Source organism: Paroedura picta, chromosome 10 (assembly GCF_049243985.1).
Source record: "Paroedura picta isolate Pp20150507F chromosome 10, Ppicta_v3.0, whole genome shotgun sequence".
NCBI lineage: Eukaryota > Metazoa > Chordata > Lepidosauria > Squamata > Gekkonidae > Paroedura > Paroedura picta.
In genome coordinates, this window is record NC_135378.1 from 38,017,597 (window position 1) to 38,036,984 (window position 19,388).

Genomic DNA, 19,388 nt, shown 5'->3' on the forward strand with positions numbered 1-19,388 from the left:
AGTAATTACCAGGAGCTTAAGCTTAATCTGTAATTCAACTGATAAACATTGCAGCTATTGGAGCACAGAATGGATTTGGGCCCTTCAAGAGGACCCTGGCTGTCACATTCTGGATTCTGGATCAGTTGTTTCTGGACCAGTAGTTTCTGGATCAAGGATAAAGGTAGGCCCACATAACGAAAGTTGCAGAAGTCCAGTCTAGAGTTGACTGTAACATGGATCACTGTGGCTAGGTGTTCTAGGGCCAAGAAAGGCACTATGGAAGAACGCCAGCCAGGCTACTCTTGTGACCTGCACCTCCATTGAAAGGGAAACATCTAGGATCACACCCAGATTTCTGGTGGAATGAGTCACTGACAGTTGCATTCCACCCAGATTGGGTGGTTGTGTTTCCTCGGTTGGACTCTTTTTGCCTAGCAACAGGATCTCCGTCTTTGAAGGGTTGAGATTCAGATGGATCTACTTATCCATCCCTTATGCTACTTTTTTCTTTTGCCTTGTTTTTAAATCATTTTTTATACTGCGTTTTTCAACATTACATAGCTTGAGCAGGACTCTGAAGAGGCAACACAGAAATATTGTAAATAAATAAATGTGTTCAAGCATAATGAGATGCACAAAACCTGTATTTGTTTCAGGAGAGCCAGCTTGGTGTAGTGGTTAGGAGTGCGGACCTCTAATCTGGCGAACCGGGTTTGATTCCACGCTCCCCCACATGCAACCAGCTGGGTGACCTACCTTACAGGGTGACCTACCTCACACCTACTTCACAGGGTGTCTGTTTTGGGAAGACGACAGGGAAGGCGAATGTAAACCGCTTTGAGACTCCTTTAGATAGAGAAAAGCGGCATATAAAAACTGGCCCTTCTTCTTTTACTACAGTAAGTTCACACATTTCTTTTTGAAGTGTTGAACGAAGTATTTTGGGTATGTAGGCCAAATAGGTTCTTACTGGAAAAACTTAACTGTTATGATGCCCAAGATAACATTTTAAAGCTACACGAGAAATAGAAACTGGTTGTCAAAATGTCTTCATAGAGACTTTTATCTACTCTCAAACGAACATGATTCTGACATAGTACACAACTGTGATAACAGCAACATTACACTGGTAGTTAGCCAGCTGTGCTGATAATGTTGTATCAAGACAAATGAATGTTTCTTTAGTCTGCATTTTTTAGGTCATAATTCTACTATCACTGCACTCCACTGCTTAATTTTCTATTGGCTAGCTGACATGCACAATGAAACTAACATTATTTTATGTGTGTTACTAGCTTCAAAGCCTGTTCCTAAGAACGGGCCTTGAAAGGGTCCCCTCCCCTGGCCAGGCAGCGGTGCGTGCATGCGCAAAACTGCCGCACATGCGCATTTGCGGTCCCGCCGGACGCAAACGCACATGCGTGGCAGTCCGCACGTGTGTGTTTGCGCTGCCGCCATGCCGGCAGCCGCGGCTCCCTCTCCCCGCCCCTCCAGGCGGCCGATTTGCTCGCATTCTGGCAAGCTTCTCACTTCGAGGGGGGCGGGAAGAGGGAGCCCCGGCCCGATGCCGAGGCCTTCTCAGCCTGACACCGGGCTGCAGCCCGGGGGTTGGGGACCACTGCTCTAATGCTCTCAGAACTACAGACTTCCAACTTGTTTAGTTATTTTGAGAGAAAAATCCAAATGTTTGGCATCTCTTTGGACTCACTGGCCTTAGCACCTGCAACATCAATATATAAAACTATAAAATGCAGATTATTAGATATTGAATTTCAAATGCTGAATCAAGCAGCTAGAAAAACGTGCTCTCCACTTTTTTAGGTAGCTCTCCACCATCTGATAAATTAGCATTTTATTTTTCTCATCTTGTTATTCCCCAACAATGCCGGGCTTGCCAGGTTTAACATCCTCCCATCATCAGTAGTTATGACAGGGAGATTTCAGAAGATACCTTACATACAGAGACACTGCCCATGTAAACAAGGTTCTATAGAAACCATACAGCATGTTTTTTTTACTGCCCCATAAACGATGCTATTCGGACTAAGGCTCTACATTTGCTCTTACAAATGGCAATTAAGTTGCATGAACTTAAAAACTAATTGACTGTATCCTGATCTGTTCTATTTTTTATGCCAATAAAGGTTGTTGTTGTTGTTGTTGTTGTTGAATGGTTTGTTTCTGGACTATTGTCAGAGATTACTCTCTTACATTCTTACTTGGTGCCATATCAGGTCTTAGGAATGGCTGAACTTTGAGTGACAGTGGAAGATCACAAGTTTTAGACCTGATTTTTGTTAAGAACCCTAAATTAAAACTGTTTCTGAATTAGTTGTTTAAATAAATGGCTGGTTATTCAGGAGCAAGAGCTTTCAGGCTGAACATGTGAATACAATTCATCAGAGAGATCTCCTGCAGAAATGCCATTAAATTAAATGATGGAACATATTTTGTTCATTAGGACAAGGCAGTGGGAAATAAGTCCAGGGCCTCAGTTAATGGACTAAACAGGGGCAACCCAAAACCAATCTACAATCAGTATAAAGTACCACACTAAGCTAATATAGTTTAAGAGGAATCTTCTTCATGTATAAACATGTATGGCATGGAACTGCAGTCCCTCTTCATTGAACAGAATTGCTGAAATTCTGCATGATACTTTAGAAGCTCATGCAGAACCTGGTAGAATATTTTTCAATCCAGAATTAATAAAACAAGTAACTGGGCACAGGGATTGGTGGAGGAGGGCACATTCATATACAAAGTCTACCTTCCACATTCTCACAATCATTTCCAGACCATATGTGTAAAAGAATCTAATATTCAAGGCACAATGGGCACATTATTTGACATTCCACAATTTCAGTTGTTCTCCTCAACTAGCTACTTCAAGCATGATAAGTTTTATTTTTCACTTACTTAAACCTTGTTAACAATCTATTCTGAGCATTTATTAAACTTTAAGATTTTTCTTTTAGATGTCTTATAGGAATTTTCAAAGCACGCAAGTTAGCCCTGGGGAAAACTATAACACTTTGCTTCTTTACCCTTCCATGGATGATGATATGGACTAATAACTTATAGCTGATTTAATTTCCTATGTAAGTATTCTACATAGTTGGTAAATTTTATAGACTGCTAGTATAATTTAAGTGATCAATAATGGATGTTGCTTTTTCCTGGAAAAATTATTACTCAATCAGAGATTAATAGAATAATGTCATATTAAGCAAAATAAGCATTACATGAAATATGATGGTTGAAATATTTCTCCATATTGCAAAAAAGACTTACCATTTTCACTGTCCGACTTGTTTTCATGCTCAGTATCAGTTAAAGTGAGGGCTGAGTTGGAACGACTTGAAAGACAGGAACTGCGGCCTGATTTGACCCCCCTGCCCCACAGTCTCATGGCATGCTCTGGAGACATCACTCCTTCATTTTCTGTATCAGCATCTGACCCTGCACTGATAGAGTAACCTCTGTGGGGGAGCCCCATTTCAGCACAAAATGCCAGTCCTCTTCGAGTTGCAGGTTCACAAACTCCTAACTGCCTTAGGGTAAAATTCTGTCCTGATTAGGGAAGAAAAAAAGATAACAAAACATGAGGATATATTTTTGCTTAAAAATAAAATGCTTAAAATAACCACACTTTAACTGCACAGTTTTTCCCCAGGTATAGAACAAGGTCTTTTGTAAAGCGCTTCATGAGCTATGGTCAAGTAGATCCTTTTATCTCTGGCAATCTCTAGTGACCCTTTTCACTCTTTCTATCTCAGGCATTCTTTGTCAACTACTTAAGCACATCAGGAGTTCTCTAAGGTATAAAAGAAATACAGAATGACCTGTAAATGAAGAAGAGCTAGTTCAGCATATAAAAAGGATTAACTCTAACTGACAGCCCTTTTTGCTTTATGAAAGTGTGAAAGCAATAACAAGTACTTGTTAGGATTATCGCCTTCTGCCCTGGCTAAAGTCCCAAACAACAGAATATTTTCCCATCCAGATGTCACCTGTCATTACTGAAATTCTGCTTCCCTTAAGAATAAAATGTGAATTAAAATGTGAATTAATTGAAATAGGGGGCTCATTCATCTTTATTAAACTTTTTCTGCATTCACTAAATCCCTAAAAGCAAATTAGGATATTCCTCTTCCCCCTGAAGAATAAAACACAACACTAACAACATATAATCATACAGTTACTCCTAAATTTTGATTTTGTGGTATGGTTAACCTATTCAAATGTAAATTGGACATCCTTAAAAAAACAGATATGTTTTTCAGCAAGAATGGATAATGAATAGCGCTGAAGGAATCCAAAATAGTAAAGTGAATAAACTAGCTGCAATAAAATTGCTACTAGAATAATTTTTTAAAAAACTTTAAAGTTTTTGTAGTAAAATCTGGTTTCAACCCACAATATGCCTTTAATTCCAGAAACTTCCAGACAAACATTCATGGTCTACAGTCCATTGGCATACTTAGGGGAAGAACCATAGGTGAGCAGACCTTGCCAGCGTGCTGGCCTGCTCTAGACAAGGGCCTCCATAAGAGGCTGTGTGTAGGTGGAGCCGGGCAGCCATCACTCATGGAGGGTAAGATTTGACAGGAGAGCCGCATTTCTGGGCAGCAAGGGAACCCGGCAGAGGTTCATGCCTCAGCAGGTTCCCAAAATGCTGCCACCTTCCTGATAATCAGCAGCATTCCTGATAATCATTGGGGGCACGGGAAGCCTGTGTTTCAGATGGTCCCGTGCATGCCCGCTGGTATAATTACTTGGCTGCCTTGTGGCCAGAGGGCCATGAAAGGGCTGGTTCTTTTCCTCATGCTTTCTAATGCTCAACAATTATCATTAAAAGTTGTGGCCTATTTTAAAGCCAAAAAGAAGAAGTTGTCTCTGTGTCTTTTATGACAACAGGTATTCCCCTGCAAGGCAACCATCCTACTGGATCTGAAGGTCCTTTCTAAAAGGACTTTCCACCCCTAGAAGACATTCTGGGTTGTTGTGGGCAACTTAAATGTGTGCTGTTCAAAATTACCAAAACAATAAAACCCAAAAAACGAATCTGAAGATCTCCATGCACAGAAAAAGGTATAGTTTATGAAACAGAAAAAAAGTTATTGCCGTAGACGTTGAGAGCTTTCAAGTATGCCAGTTAATTACTTTATTGCTGTGGTCATATCAGTTTTATCACACAGTCAAAATTGTAAATGGATTCTGACTATGACACTCATAAATAATGAAAAACAGTTGCTGCAATTAGTTACAAATCAAATAGTACTTATCATTGAGTTGTATGAATAAATAACAGAACAAAAATGCATGAAGGGACGAAAGGCAACTATCACAGCAGTAAATAGCCATACTGGTGAGTAAATTGTGCGAAGGCCATTAGAGAGGATGAATCAGTAAACGCATCAACTGCTAGGAGAGCCTGTTTAAATAAAAATCGCACTATGTAGCTTATCAAAGTTTGTGTAAGGATGAAGCCTAAAGGATGTCTTCATGGTCACATGCCACGAGTGCAATTTAGCCACTGGGAAATATTTCTGACTTTAGAATGGGCTACTATAGTGCTGTGGGTTGTAAATATTTGTCAGCAGAGTTTCTAGAAATGTTTGTACAAGGTAAATTCTGTTTCAGTTTAATTTAGGAAACTCACTCTAAGGTTATCTATTCTATCAATACCCACAGCATACATCACAAAAATCAAGGATCCAAACTTTCAGGGCCATGCCACGGACCAAAACCAAAAGTCAGATCTTCATGGATCCTCAGGGGTTTTGCATCCATACACCCCCAAACTCACCACAAGATCACTTCTTGTATTGATAGCCACAGCTTACACCACAAAAATCACAGATCCATGTCTTCGTGGCAATCCCTTGGGGCAAAAACATGGTTCCAAAGCACAGATCCTCAGGGTTTTTGTATCCAGTCGCCCAAAACTCTCTATAAGATCATCTATTCTATCAATAACCATAGCATACATCACAAAAATCATGGAGCCACACCTTCCTAGCCACACCGTGGAGCAAAAACATGGTTCCAAAATGAAACCCCATGGATACATCGAGTTTTACTTTTAGTTACTCCCAAATCATTACCCAATTACATATCATGGGTATGGGTATGGGCACTTTTAACACTACAGAAATATCCAAACGTGCATCTCTGTGGCTCTGCCATGGTGCTAAGATGTTATCCATGATATCCTCATGGATCCTCAGAACTTTTGTGACACGTCACCCAAAACACAACTCCACATTTTTTTTTCTGTGCCTCATATTTCAACACAAGAAGCATGGATCCACTGCTTTGTGCTGCTGCCATGGTAGAAATCCATGGTTTCAAATAATGGATCCTTACAAAAGGATTTTTGTACTGGTTCAGCAAAGACTCACAATTACTTATCATCTCCATACCAACAGAAGACATAACAGAAATCATGAATCTGCTGCTTCTTGGTATCACCACATTCAATATACTATCTTTATCCAATTGCCTTTGAAGGACATCCATTGGAAAATCCTCCTTCCTTTCCATCTGCATGCTTATTGCCCCCTTTGACATTCTGACAGTGAGTCCAGTCATAGATGTCAAGGGATAATTTTTGAGGTGTTTTGGAGAGGATCTGGTTTGCCACTTTCCCCTCCCTTCCAAGTTTGTTTACTTGAGTAATTGCACTTTTTGGTTTTCCTTTGCCTTTGGGTCAGTTTGGTGTAGTGGTTAGGAGTGCGGACTTCTAATCTGGCATGGCAGGTTCGATTCTGCGCTCCCCCACATGCAACCAGCTGGGTGACTTTGGGCTTGCCATGGCACTGATAAAACTGTTCTGACCGAGCAGTAATATCAGGGTCCTCTCAGCCTCACCCACCCCACAGGGTGTCTGTTGTGGGGAGAGGAATGGGAAGGCGACTGTAAGCTGCTTTGAGCCTCCTTTGGGTAGGGAAAAGCGGCATATAAGAACCAACTCTTCTTCTTCTTCTTTTCCTTGTTTTACATTCAACAACACTTGAGGCATCCCTTTGTTGCTTTCCTGCTATGTTTACCCCCCCCCCTCCAGCCTGCCACCAGAAGAGGAGGTGACCCCCACTGTTGAGCATTCCTCCCCTCCCAACAATCCCACAAGTTCCAATTTGCATGGCATGGAAGGTGAGGATGCAGAGAGGTGCTCCTCATTGTAAACTTTCCTCCTGGAATGAAAAATTACCAATAAATCCTGGCTTCTATTTCCCAACATTCTGAATCTGAGGTGTGGTTTTACCTCAAGATTGACCTTCACTTGGGTGTGTGTGTGTTGGGGGACTGTAGCTCCAAACCCAACATCTTTTCCTAGTATCTGCGCGGCTGTGGCTGGATAGCCAATTCAGTATCTTGACTTCCACATTGTTCCTCCCTTTTTCTCCCAGATCACACATGGGACTACCTTAAAGTGTCCCCCAGATCACACATGGGACTACCTAACTTTTTGTTTTCTGTGATTTTCTCTTTTCCACTCACTTCCCCTTGCTTATGCCCTATTGACAAACTTTGAAACCAGTAATACATCACTACTTTTGCTGCATCAGGGTGGGATCAGTTTGGGATTCCCTTTTGTTCTCCCCTCCCAACCAGGATGGGTTATCCTGAGTAGTCTCCTTTAAAAAAAATAGTGGCTGTGATACTGCCTTTGGAAGACATCTATTCCACAGTCCTCTTTCTTTCTACCTGCATGCTCATTGCCCCATCTGACATTCTGGAGTCTGATAGCAAGTCCAGTAATAGGTGTCAGGGGATAATTTGGGAGAAGATCTCATTTGCTACTTTCCCCTCCATTCCAGGGTTGTTTACCTAACTAATTGCACTTTTTGATTTTCCCATACCTTGGGGCTTTCCCCAGAAAACAGCTAAACAGTTAACGAGCTCAAGGGAACCCAAAGGTTCATGAACACAGGGGAGGTTCAAGTTCAGGGTTTGTGACTTTCCCCTGACCCATGACCACTCATAAACCCAATGAACTTCCATTTTCCAGGTTCATGCCCACCTGTATGTAACAGTATATTCAACCTTCATGTTGGGAACTTGTAGCTGGAAGAATTTCCAAATTTCCAAAATACCACTTAGAGAAAAAATGGTTTTCCACATAATGCCACAAACTGCCTGAGGGAATTTCTTGCAAGATGAAGGACAGCTAAGAACAACTTTGTTATAATAGACTAGATTCTGCTAATGCTTCACTCAGGGGGAAACTATGTGTTATATTATTTTTATTAGTTGAATTACACAGCAGTTAGAAGAAAGACATTATTTAAATCCCCAGGAGATTGAATCGGCTTGAGACAATGGCACAGAAGAAGCAAGTTGCCCTTAATACTGCCACACAATATTGGAGTTAAGGATGCATCCTTGCTTCTCACCTGTTTAGCCACTTCTTAATGACCTAGCTGATCATCTAAAAGAAGTAAATGGAAAAACTCTGTGGATGGCCTCTCCCTCCCCCAGGACCTGGAAAGGGTCACTGGCAGGGGCAGCTCTCATGCAGCACGGATTTGCAGCCTCTGAGCCTTGGAAGGAAGTGGAAGGGGTGGTTGGGTGGGGTACAGAAGGTGATTGTCTGGCTGCTGGACAGACAGGCAAGCTGGTTGGAGGAGGAGGCACTCAGGGGCGGGATAGCCACCCTGAGTGGGTGTTAAACACTGAGTGACACTTAAGCCATTAGATACGCTCCTCCTTCAAGGCCTTACCAGAAATATATTATGTGGAATAGATAAAAATGCAGATTTAAAATAACCAGAAAAACAAGCCCAGGTATTTCACTCACACGTCCCCTTCCTGTAGCACAATTAGTTGTCATCTCTAAGGAACTATAAAAGAAGATGTACACACCCTTCATGGGACTTCTAATTCTCTAAAAAAAATTAAAAGAAGGCAAGATTAAAAGAGCATGGGAGTGTGGAAAGTATGTTGCAATTTCACTGGTCATCTTGCTTTGAGAGAAGCTGTGGCTTCTTCTGCTGTGCAAATTTCCTATTGTTTTCCTGGTTCAATTGAGATTCAAAATATCTAAAATCAGTTGACCTATGCTGTCTGTAATCCATCAGAAAACTTCTCAGTTCAAGAATCATTCTTTATTGCCTTTCAACTGATGCCTTAGCTTTGTTATTCAAGAAACCTTGAAAATGCTCTGCAGGCAAGCCCATGAGGTAGAATAAATCGATCACACCTTGCAGAATACTTGGAAACTGGATCCATCTCGGCAATATGCCTCAGCCCCCATACTTAAATTTGCTTCCACTAGTTGGTGTAATTATTGGTTGGCCTTTGGAAATAAAACGAGGTTCCTTTCTATGATTGTTTTAAGACTCCTCCCCCCCACTTGCTGCCTTTATGGAATGATGGGGTTCCTTTCTTCCTCTAACAATATCCTGCTGATAAATGTCACACCAAGCTACATTTAAAAATATTCATTTTTTCCCCAATGAGGGGACAAGCAGTTCAAAGGCTGGAACTTGGATTATGGTTTGACTGAAATTGCTGGGGATGAAAGGAAGTATTGAAGCACAGCTGGTACCATTCTTGGAATTTTCTTTTTGTGATGCAAGATAAGACCTTTTTTTCCTTATCCTTGGTCACCACCACAACATACTGACTCTCCAAACAGAAGCCTTTGTCTTCAAGGTAGTTGCAGCTATAATGTACTTCCATTTGAGCTTTAAGTTCAACATAGACATAGACCATTTATGCACTGGGAACTTCACTGCCCCAGCTCCCATGCAGGAGCACAAATAGGAGGCGGATGAGGTGCACCAGGCCAACTGCTCCCCCATGTGGGTGCAGGAAGAGGTGGGGCAACCTGCCACAACTAAAACTCCAGTCTGCAGCACAGCGTGAAACCTCCAGTGCATAAACGGTCATAGACAAGGCTCAGGAGAGGAACTGAAGATGAGGCATCAACCATGACAATACCTGGAAGGGGAAATATGTGAAGACTAAGAGTTCTGATAACCAGTGGCATCTGAATTGACAGCTGCTTTTCTCAACAACACTAGAACTCACATTAGCTGGAACAGAAACTGGAAACAATGGTGTAAACCATGTATCCTTTGCAGAAAACTCAAATACTTTTTGTTTCTCCCTTAATAAATTCATTTTTCCTTCAAGTTCATCTTCCTGTGGTGGAGCTCTTTTTTCAATGGCATTGCAGAAGCATCCTACCATACCTGACACTTCTACCTGAGGAATCTTCTTCAAATGTCTTAAGAGTTAGGTAGCTTTTATTAAGATTCTGCAAGGGGAGGGAATCAAATTTAAACAGAAGGTTTTTGTTTAGACTCAGCTGCAACATTTTTGTTCTTCCACAAATATTATCCCTTGTCCTTTTGATGTTTCTGAATTCCTGGACTGAGATAGGTAGCCACTAGTCAATCTGGGATTGTTTTTTTCTGCTGACAATATGGTGCCTGCTATGCAGCAATTAGTTTTCACTCTCTGGAAGATTAAAAAGATGATTTTAGGGAACATGTGAAAAGTTGTGAATTCCAGTAACCATCCTCAGCAGAAGCCCCTATCCCTTGATCTACAAGGACAGTGTGAGTATGAAAGAAAATTCAGGAGCCAGTACTGGTAATAGGAGACTTCTTGATTCTGTGGTGGCATCTGTAGTGTTTTTGTTTGGTAATCTTTAAAAGCAATTGGTGTGCAGCCACTCCAAGAGGAAGCAGCCCATAGATGTAGTCTTTCCTGTCCACATTTTTCTAAAGTTAAGCTCCTTTTTTAGCTTTACTGATGGGAAGTGAGATCCTTTACTACATTAAAAAATGTTTGCAAGGTAAGATACATCTAATAAAAACACTTTTCTGGGACAAAGAAAAGATTGCTGATCTGTCTTCTGTTCCTGTTTGAAAAAGAAACATAGTCCTATATGTGCAACAATGATTAATTTATCCTTTCCAACTAAGGAACCTCTCCATTAAATGTTTACAACAAATATAGATTTTCCTATTTTCCAATGTGCACCCTAAAAAAAGTTCTGGAGAAGGAAAAACCCAACATTAGAATCTGACATGAGATTGCCATGCTTCATAAAACAAAGCAAATGGAGACAGATCCTGAAAGAACAAAATAATGGACTTGCACTAAGAGATTCATTGCATGAACATGCTGGTGTGACACAATACTGTGAAAACTATATGATACTTATAATTTCCAAATTTAGAATATACTGGCAAAAATGAAAAATTGGAAAGATTAAGCACAGACTGTTGGCACAAGCCCACTATCACCTTCTGATGTAATCATATTGATAATGATCCTTAGCACTTACATAGATAACACTGACAACCCAGCAAGCCACAGCACTTTACAAACATTAGCTGATTAAGACTTTCACACCTCAGGAAAAACTTCCACTTTAGAAATAAGAAAATGCATTTGGCATGTCTTCCAATTACCGAACAGCATGTGAGTCACAAAATTGCAAGCAAGGTTTTGTCTAATACTCTATTCAGTGAAAAATGTTGTCGTTTCTAAGTTCTAAAGGCATGTTTCTATGCTTTAGCATAGATACCTTTCACAGTCAAATTTAGAATTAAACCACTATGTCTTCTGTTCTGCAGAAAGATGAAATTAGCAAACCGCTCTAGTAATTATTCTGTCATTAAAGTAACTATCATCAGAATAACTGTCTGTGTATCTAGCTAAGTGTGTGCTAAACTGTAAATTTCTCAGTCTTCATATGAGATCCACGACGGCAGAAAGGGTATTTTTCTCTAAACATAAGAGATCCTCCATAGGTTTGCAGAAAAAGCTAAAAGCAATTAAAATATATTGGAGATTTTAACATTGTCTAACCATGTGTAAACATTAACCATGTGTAAACAATGCACCTATATCCTCCAAGCAGCAATCATGGTGTGGCTGGGAGCAGCAGTGGTTGGAAGGAGAAGTTGTGGTGGGCTGGGCAATGGAGGGTGGAGGCTGAGTCACGCCTGAAACTGGTGATTGTGTGTTTGTGTGTGTGTGGGGGGGGGAATGACCAGAAGCAGTAGCAGCTTCAGTGATGGCAGCAGAAATTGGGAGAGGCCAGGAACCATGCCAGGCTCCGTGTCATTGATCAGGGGGGGGGGGCAGAAACCTCAGAAATTCCAGAGTTTATGACGGTGATTGTGGAGGGAGATGCTACCATGTGCCATTCAGTGGCAAGAGTAGGATGCTCTTGAGGGTAAGAGAGAGAAAGAGAGACCGATGGAGTGGAAAGAAGAAACAGAGAAAGGGCAGAAAGAGAGAAATAACGATATAGTGATGAGGTGGAGACAAAGAAAGCAAGAGGAAAAAAACAGAAAGAGGCAGAAAGAGAAACAAAGTGATTGGGTGGGGCAGAGAGAAAGAAATAGTTATGGATGGGGGACAGAAATAAAGAAAAAGAATGTTGGGGTGGGGGTCAGAAACACAAATAGTGATAGGAAGAAGGCCAGAAAGAAAAGGATAGCAATGGGGTTGAACTGACAGAAAGACAAAGAAATAGTAAGAAGGTAGAAGACAAAAAGAGATTAGAAGTGACAGGCATGGGGAGAGAAAGTAAGAGAACAGGAGGCAGGTGTATGTATAGGGAGGGGAGGAAACAAAGGTGTGGGGAATGAGATAGCTGTTCCCACAAGTTTCTTGTAAATCATTTTTTTAGAAATTTTTACATCACCATCATGTGCCTTCTGTCTTTTCCTGTACATATACATAGATAGTCCTGTGAGCCACTTTGAGCCTCTTTCGGGTAGAGAAAAGCGGCATATAAGAACCAACTCCTCTTCTCCTTCTTCTTGTCCTTGCCTTTGCCAATGCCCTCTTGGCTTCCCCCTGAGATCCTTCTTAAACTACATGGTCATAATCCTATAATGTAACTCTTAAATTTAGAAAAAAACTAGGCCAACTCATATGTGACTAATAGAATGATTCCCTGCCCCCCTATGGCTCCTTTTGTACCATTCAACTTAAGTTTCACATGGATAGAACTGACACATACACAGCCTGTTTGTGGTGTGGACTACCACACCAACTCAGGACAGCTAAGTGTGACTGTACATTTATCAGGTGCTAGGCACAGAGTGGTAAGGCAGCTGACATGCAGTCTGAAAACTCTGCCAATGAAGTTGGGAGTTCAATCCCAGCAGCTGGCTCAAGGTTGACTCAGCCTTCCATCTTTCCGAGGTTGGTAAAATGAGTACCCAGCTTGTTGGGGGGTAAACGGTAATGACTGGGGAAGGCACTGGCAAACCACCCCGTATTGAGTCTGCCATGAAAACACTAGAGGGCGTCACCGCAAGGGTCAGACATGACCCAGTGCTTGCACAGGGGATACCTTTACCTTTACCTTTAGAGATGGTTAACAGCTGCGTGAGGAATGAGTGTTCAATCCAACCAGCCACATAGCTCTTGTCCTCATCACTGAATTTATGCTGCTGTGGGACACAAGAATCCTCTGCATAAATGATTACAGGCATTGCAGCAGTGCTCAGATTTTAGCTCCATCTCTAACAGCTATCATCCAGTAGTTATGCTAATGTGACTCATAGCCAGTCCTCTAATTCCAGAGCTTCCTTTTTTCCCACTTGTTGGCTGTTGCCTAGCAGTTACATCAGCACAATAAAGCACAGTGCAATCTGTCTTTTGCTGTGTATACTCATAATCCTTGACTTTGTCAATCCCCACTGTTTCACCCTGTGATCCTTTTTCTTAAAGGAACTCAGCTCTTGGACTTCCTCTCATGCAGCTGCTGGGATTCCTTCTGTGTGTGACTCACCTTGCCTTTCTACAGCTTGTGAGACAATATGATAGTTGATATTTGGCTACTGCAAAAGTGCTATCCTGCGTCCTAAAAAAAGGATGCAAAGCCTGAGGGTGGGAGTACGGAGATGGAAAAAAACTGAATAGAGACCTGCTGAAATCAAGACTCTATTCAACATTTTGGTGGAAAAGCACAAAACCCAAGATCAGTCCTAACTTTTGAAGAAATCACCACACAAATAATGACAATGATGAGAAGCAACACCAACATGACCTTAAGATGAACTTCCTTTGAATTTCTTAAACTACACATGAGGCCGGCTCTGGATCAGATTGGATTGCTCCTCAGTTGGTAGTAGAATTTTCTAGTCCTGTTATCTCTAGCAGCCTACTTTCTGGGTCTCAGAAATGAATATTAATCCTTGTTTTTTTGTTATTGTTATGGAATACCAAGTCACCAACAAGATAGTTTTAGACAGGAGCAAACCAACTATGTCATTAGAAGGGAAGATATTATGGCTAAAGCTCACTTACTTTGGACACATTAATTAATCAAACTCGCTAGAAAAATCATTAATGCTCAGCATGGTCAGCGGCAAAAGGAAATGTGGTTGCCAAAGGATCCGCTGGCTCAACATGATCAAAACCAATATAGGGATGACCATGAACCAACTAAAAGAAGCAGTCAGAGGTCGGATACGAGTGAAAGGATGACATCATCATCATCATCATCATCACCACAGGGTTTTTAAGGCAAGATATATTCCTAGGGGTTTTGCCTAGCCTACCTCTCTGTAGGTCCCTGATATTCCTTGATGGTCTCCCCCCATATACAGATCAGGGCAGACTCTGGGCCATTCCACATTGGGATCCATGTTGCAAATTGGTTGCGGAACGAAAAATCACCATTTTAAATAGTGGAATTCGTCATTATGCATACCTGCCTTTGTAGTGGAATCCAGTTGCGTTTCTATCGTTTCCCACAGGTTTCCGGTCTCGGCAAAAATCACTAGCCAGGAAGCGATATTGCCGAGCTGTGTCCCGCCCCTGGCCGTCAAGCAGCCAATGGGCGGCCGTTAGCATGCTCCCAAACAGCCCCTTTCCCTTTAAGGAAGGTTTAAAAAAAACACACACACACGTTGCAACGAATCTGCATTGATTCGTTGCAACGGAGAGACCCATCCAGCTAGCAGGTGGTGTTTGAGATGCCGTTTCATCGTTGCCACGCTCCCCCCGAGTGAAAAAAAAAATACCCCCCTCACGGGCGCGATTTTCGGCTGAAAATAGTGTGAAAAATAAAGGGAAAATAAACCAGCAAACGGGCCTCTGTGTTGCTTGTGCTTGGTGACTTTAAACAGAGGGACTGCAGCCGGGGTAGCCTCGCTGGGTAAATGAAGGCTTGCCAGTGCGTTGATCTCCGCTCGCTCGGAGAAAAAAAATGGCGATCGCTTCGCCGGAAGATCAGAGGAGAGAGCCAGGGGGAGGGACTTTGCAGAAACCGCAACAATGGTAACACACAGAACTTTTCCACTAGTGTTGCAGATTGGTTGCAGGAGTGTAGCACTTTCCGGGGGGGGGGGTGAATCCACTTTTTAGGATTTCCCTGAAAGCGCTACAACGAAGCGCTTTTTGTGGATTGGTTTCAGGAGTGTTGCAGATTGTCAACGACGTTGTGCATAATGGCAAAACTGTAGCGATTTCAATTTGTAACCATTGTACTATTTTGGACGAGTGCGGAATGGCCCTCTGTTTAGTTTCTGTGATCTGACTAGATCAGGCTAGCCTTTAGTAATATTTGGTTGCCTCCCTCATAGGAATGTACTGAAAATCGTTATTTAAAATTTACAGAGCACTTTGAAAATAAAAGCTAAGTAATTAATTTTTTCATTACCAGTGTGTGTGAGTGTGTGTGTATCTCAGATTAAAAATACTGAGATACATTCTGCATGCTCTGTCCAAACTTTAGTAGGAAGCAGACATTAAAAACTGAAACTGTCCTGAGAAGGCTGAAGTGGTGATTGTTGGTAGGAATCATGAAAACACTGATCATATTAAGTCCAGCTTCCATTCCTAATCACTGTACTTGGAACATGAGAACTCAGTGGTAGATAGGAACCTGAATTTCTCTCAAATGGAGCTCTAGTTTCTTCTATCCATGTTTTTATTAACACCAGTAGATTCCTCTAATGTCTTGTAAGGTGCATTTGGTAGAAAAGCTGTTTCAAATAGGGTAAGCAACCTGTAAGGATTTGTAGGAGGCATCTCATTTCCCCTTTCCCCTGAAAGCTTCCATAGCCTCTTTCCCACTTTCTTTTTTCCTTCTCACTCACTCCCCATCTTCAGATATATTTATTATTTATTTAATTCATGTATATCCAACTTTACCATCAATGAGCTTAAATCAGCTTATATCGTTCTCTTCTCTCCCCATTTTATCCTCACAACAACTTTGTAAGGTAGAGGAGGCTGAAAATGTACAGCTATACACTGATTTTTGTGATGTGGCTGCCATGAAACAATAGCAAGCCACAGGGCCTTGGTGAGTTGTGCAAGTCACCCAGGGTTGCTGCCAAGTCTGATTATGGTAATCCCCCCTCAAAGGCCAAAACAGTCCTGGAAAGGGCCCTGTCTCCCCCGCCTTTTACTGATACAAACCAAGTCTTAAAGTCTAGAAATATCATTCTGATTGCCTAGCAACAATAATTGAGAACACTTGCTTACTAAAGTTCCTATTATTTTGAGAGGTTTAATTCCCCCATGTTTTGTTGTTGATGATGATGTTTAGATTTTCCATTTTTATGCATTTTCCTAGGCCTAGGTTTCACACCATCCTATTACCAAAACCTATTGTTGATTGCCAGCTTCCCAACTTTTAACATCTCATTCCACCGTTAACGCTCACATCTATACTCTTTTACCCAGACAATTCTGTGGAACTCTGTTAGATATTCTTTCAGGTAAAGTGGTTAAGATTAAGTTGTGAGGTTGTAAATCATTAGTCTGATGTGGAGGCAGAGTGAAATTTCTACATAAGAATAATAAGATAGATTTGTTTAACTGGTGTGTTTAACTACAGACAATTTAAAGTTTAAAAGAAAGAAAATCATGGCTATTTAAATCTTTTCATGCTGCAGCTGACATTTATAGCAGCTGAATAAGATTAATCATTTTGCTCTCCAAATGAATCATGTTGAGTAGCTAATATTTAAAAAGTAATAAACTTTGGATTCACATTAATTAAACAATGAAGTTCTGATTAATGTTTTAGGTTTCTGCAGTCCCATAAAATGACAGCCTCATATTCGAGTATCATTATGATTATTCTGTAGCAAGGTAGGTTGAATTTTGCAGTGATAGCTGATGATGGTCTTGCATAAGATCTTATCACAGCAAGTTCCCTTTAAATGGCATTTAACCCCCCCCCCAAAAAAAAAATCAAGGGACGTTGCATGAGTGCAAGGATCTAATTTATTTTGAATTCTAGAGCCATTGTACTGACACAAACTAAAAAGTAGAAAGAACTGAACCCAACCTAAGACATCAAATAATAACTTTAGAGCCCAACGTTTTCCTTTATCAGGCATAATCTAAATAACATTATTTAATTGGGGCTTTTGTTTGACCTAGTACTATAGCTACCTTCGTAGATAGAATTGTTTTACAGACTTTAATTTTACAAATTATCTATTACACTTACTTGCCAAGAACTTGCATCCTGATAATTCAGTACACTACATTTTACACAGGATACAAAATGCATTTTTTGAAGATGAGATAGAGAGGTTAATATTAGATACTAGTATGATTTATACTTCTATTATTGTTGAAATGTGTTCTATGACCTTGGACAAAATACATATCCATGCAAGTCTATGTTAAGAAATTCTCTTTAATTCATGATGAGTCACTATCCAAGAATGCATAACAAGCCAGGGGTAATCTGAATTTTATCAAACCTACAGGTAGCAATCACAGCTGCTAGAACAGCAAGCATTACAGAAAGCCAATAGGCCATACCAAATGCTTTTAAAAGACCAAACAGTAAACCATATGTCACTGTAGAAAACATTCCAGGAATTGGCATTTCAGTCCTTCAGCTGCCCCAATTTCTGATACACTGGCTGTCTAGAGACTGATGAAATAATGCACTTTAAGGAAGAGCACAACTCAATAAGCAACAATTTTTTTAAAAAAAATCTGCCCTACTATAATAAAGTCCAATGTTTCTTCTGGTACAACTAATAAAATATAATTAATCAAGGAATTCAAATACAGATTCAGGCATGATTAAGGCATTCAGACAGCACACTACCACCAGTTACTGATTAAACTGCAATTTAACATGAAGCCTGAATGCCAAATAGGTTGTTACAAGGGATACAAACCAGGATTCTTTAGCAGAGTTATATCCTGGCTTGTGATTTCTTGTTTGTAGAAACCCTGGCCCAAAGTAGGAATTCCAGCCTACCCGTCTCATTCAGTGGCATCTTCCCATGGTATACAGCCTGGCAAAGTAATTAAGAGAGGTGGCCTCTAATCTGGTGAACCTGGTTTGAGTCCCCAGTTCTCCTGCACTTGAAGCTACAGGGTGACTTGGGGCTAGTCACAGTCCTGTTAGAGCTGTTCTCACACAACAGTTCTGTCAGAGCTCCCTCAGCCCCTCACCTACCTTGCAGGGTATTTGCTGGTGGGAGAGGAAGAGAAGGCAATTGTAAGAAGCTTTGAGACTTCTTCAAGTAGCAAAAAGTGGGGTATAAAATACCCAACTCTTCTTCTGCACAAAAATCTGCTTTTAAAGTTTTCTTTTTCTAAAAAAACAACTCGCACACTGAAAATTGCTGTTAAAGAAGCAGTCAAAAGTTATGAAGAATTTAAAGATGTCTGATTCTTGGGTCTGATTAAATTCTCAGTAGGATTTAGGAATATGAAGACATTAATAATCTTGCACAATTAATCAAGGCAATGCATCTAAGATTTCTGTTATTTTGAAGGATTTTATCCAATGTATACTAGTAATTCCACAGTAGCTGGACCAGCATGGGCCAGGCAAGGCTAGTCTCATCAGTTCTCTGAAGCTAAGCAGGGTTAGTCCTGACTAGTATTCAGGTGTGACACCATCAAGGGTTGGACAAGGAAGCTGCCAATGGCAAACCATCTCTGAACATCACTTGCCTTAAAGGTCCTATGGGGTCGCCATAAGTCAGCTGTGAACATGACAGCAAATAAATAAACACATAATATTGCAGTTCCTATTATAATTGGAAGAGCCTCTTGTGGTGCAGAGTGGTAAGGCAGCAGACATGCAGTCTGAAGGCTGGGAGTTCAATCCCAGCAGCTGACTCAAGGTTGACTCAGCCTTCCATCCTTCCGAGGTAGGTCAAATGAGTACCCAGCTTGCTGGGGGGGTAAATGGTAATGACTGGGGAAGGGAATGGCAAACCTGTATTGAGTCTGCCATGAAAATGCTAGAGGGCGTCACCCCAAGGGTCAGACATGACCTGGTGCTTGCATAGGGGATACCTTTACCTTTATTATAACTGGAACAGGTTGCAATTCTTTGGACACTCTGATCCGCTTGCATCTTGATTATCAAATAAGCCTCTGGGAGCTGCTATGTTCATAAATCTTCTGAAGTGGTCAATGCA

The 19,388-nt window shown here is 41.1% G+C and overlaps 1 protein-coding gene across 25 annotated transcripts in view; it reads right to left on the reverse strand.

Annotated features, from left to right (window-relative positions):
- The window catches only part of TENM3 (teneurin transmembrane protein 3), a 1,688,047-nt gene that overhangs the window by 351,234 nt on the left and 1,317,425 nt on the right, over positions 1-19,388 (reverse strand). For 21 of the 25 annotated variants that reach the window (XM_077302333.1, XM_077302335.1, XM_077302350.1 and 18 more), the window contains one exon: positions 3,277-3,555. The exons of the other annotated variants lie outside the window; for them this stretch is intronic. In XM_077302333.1, the coding sequence (XP_077158448.1) occupies positions 3,277-3,555 (279 nt within the window). The remainder of the gene's footprint in view (positions 1-3,276; positions 3,556-19,388) is intronic. 25 annotated transcript variants of the gene reach the window in all.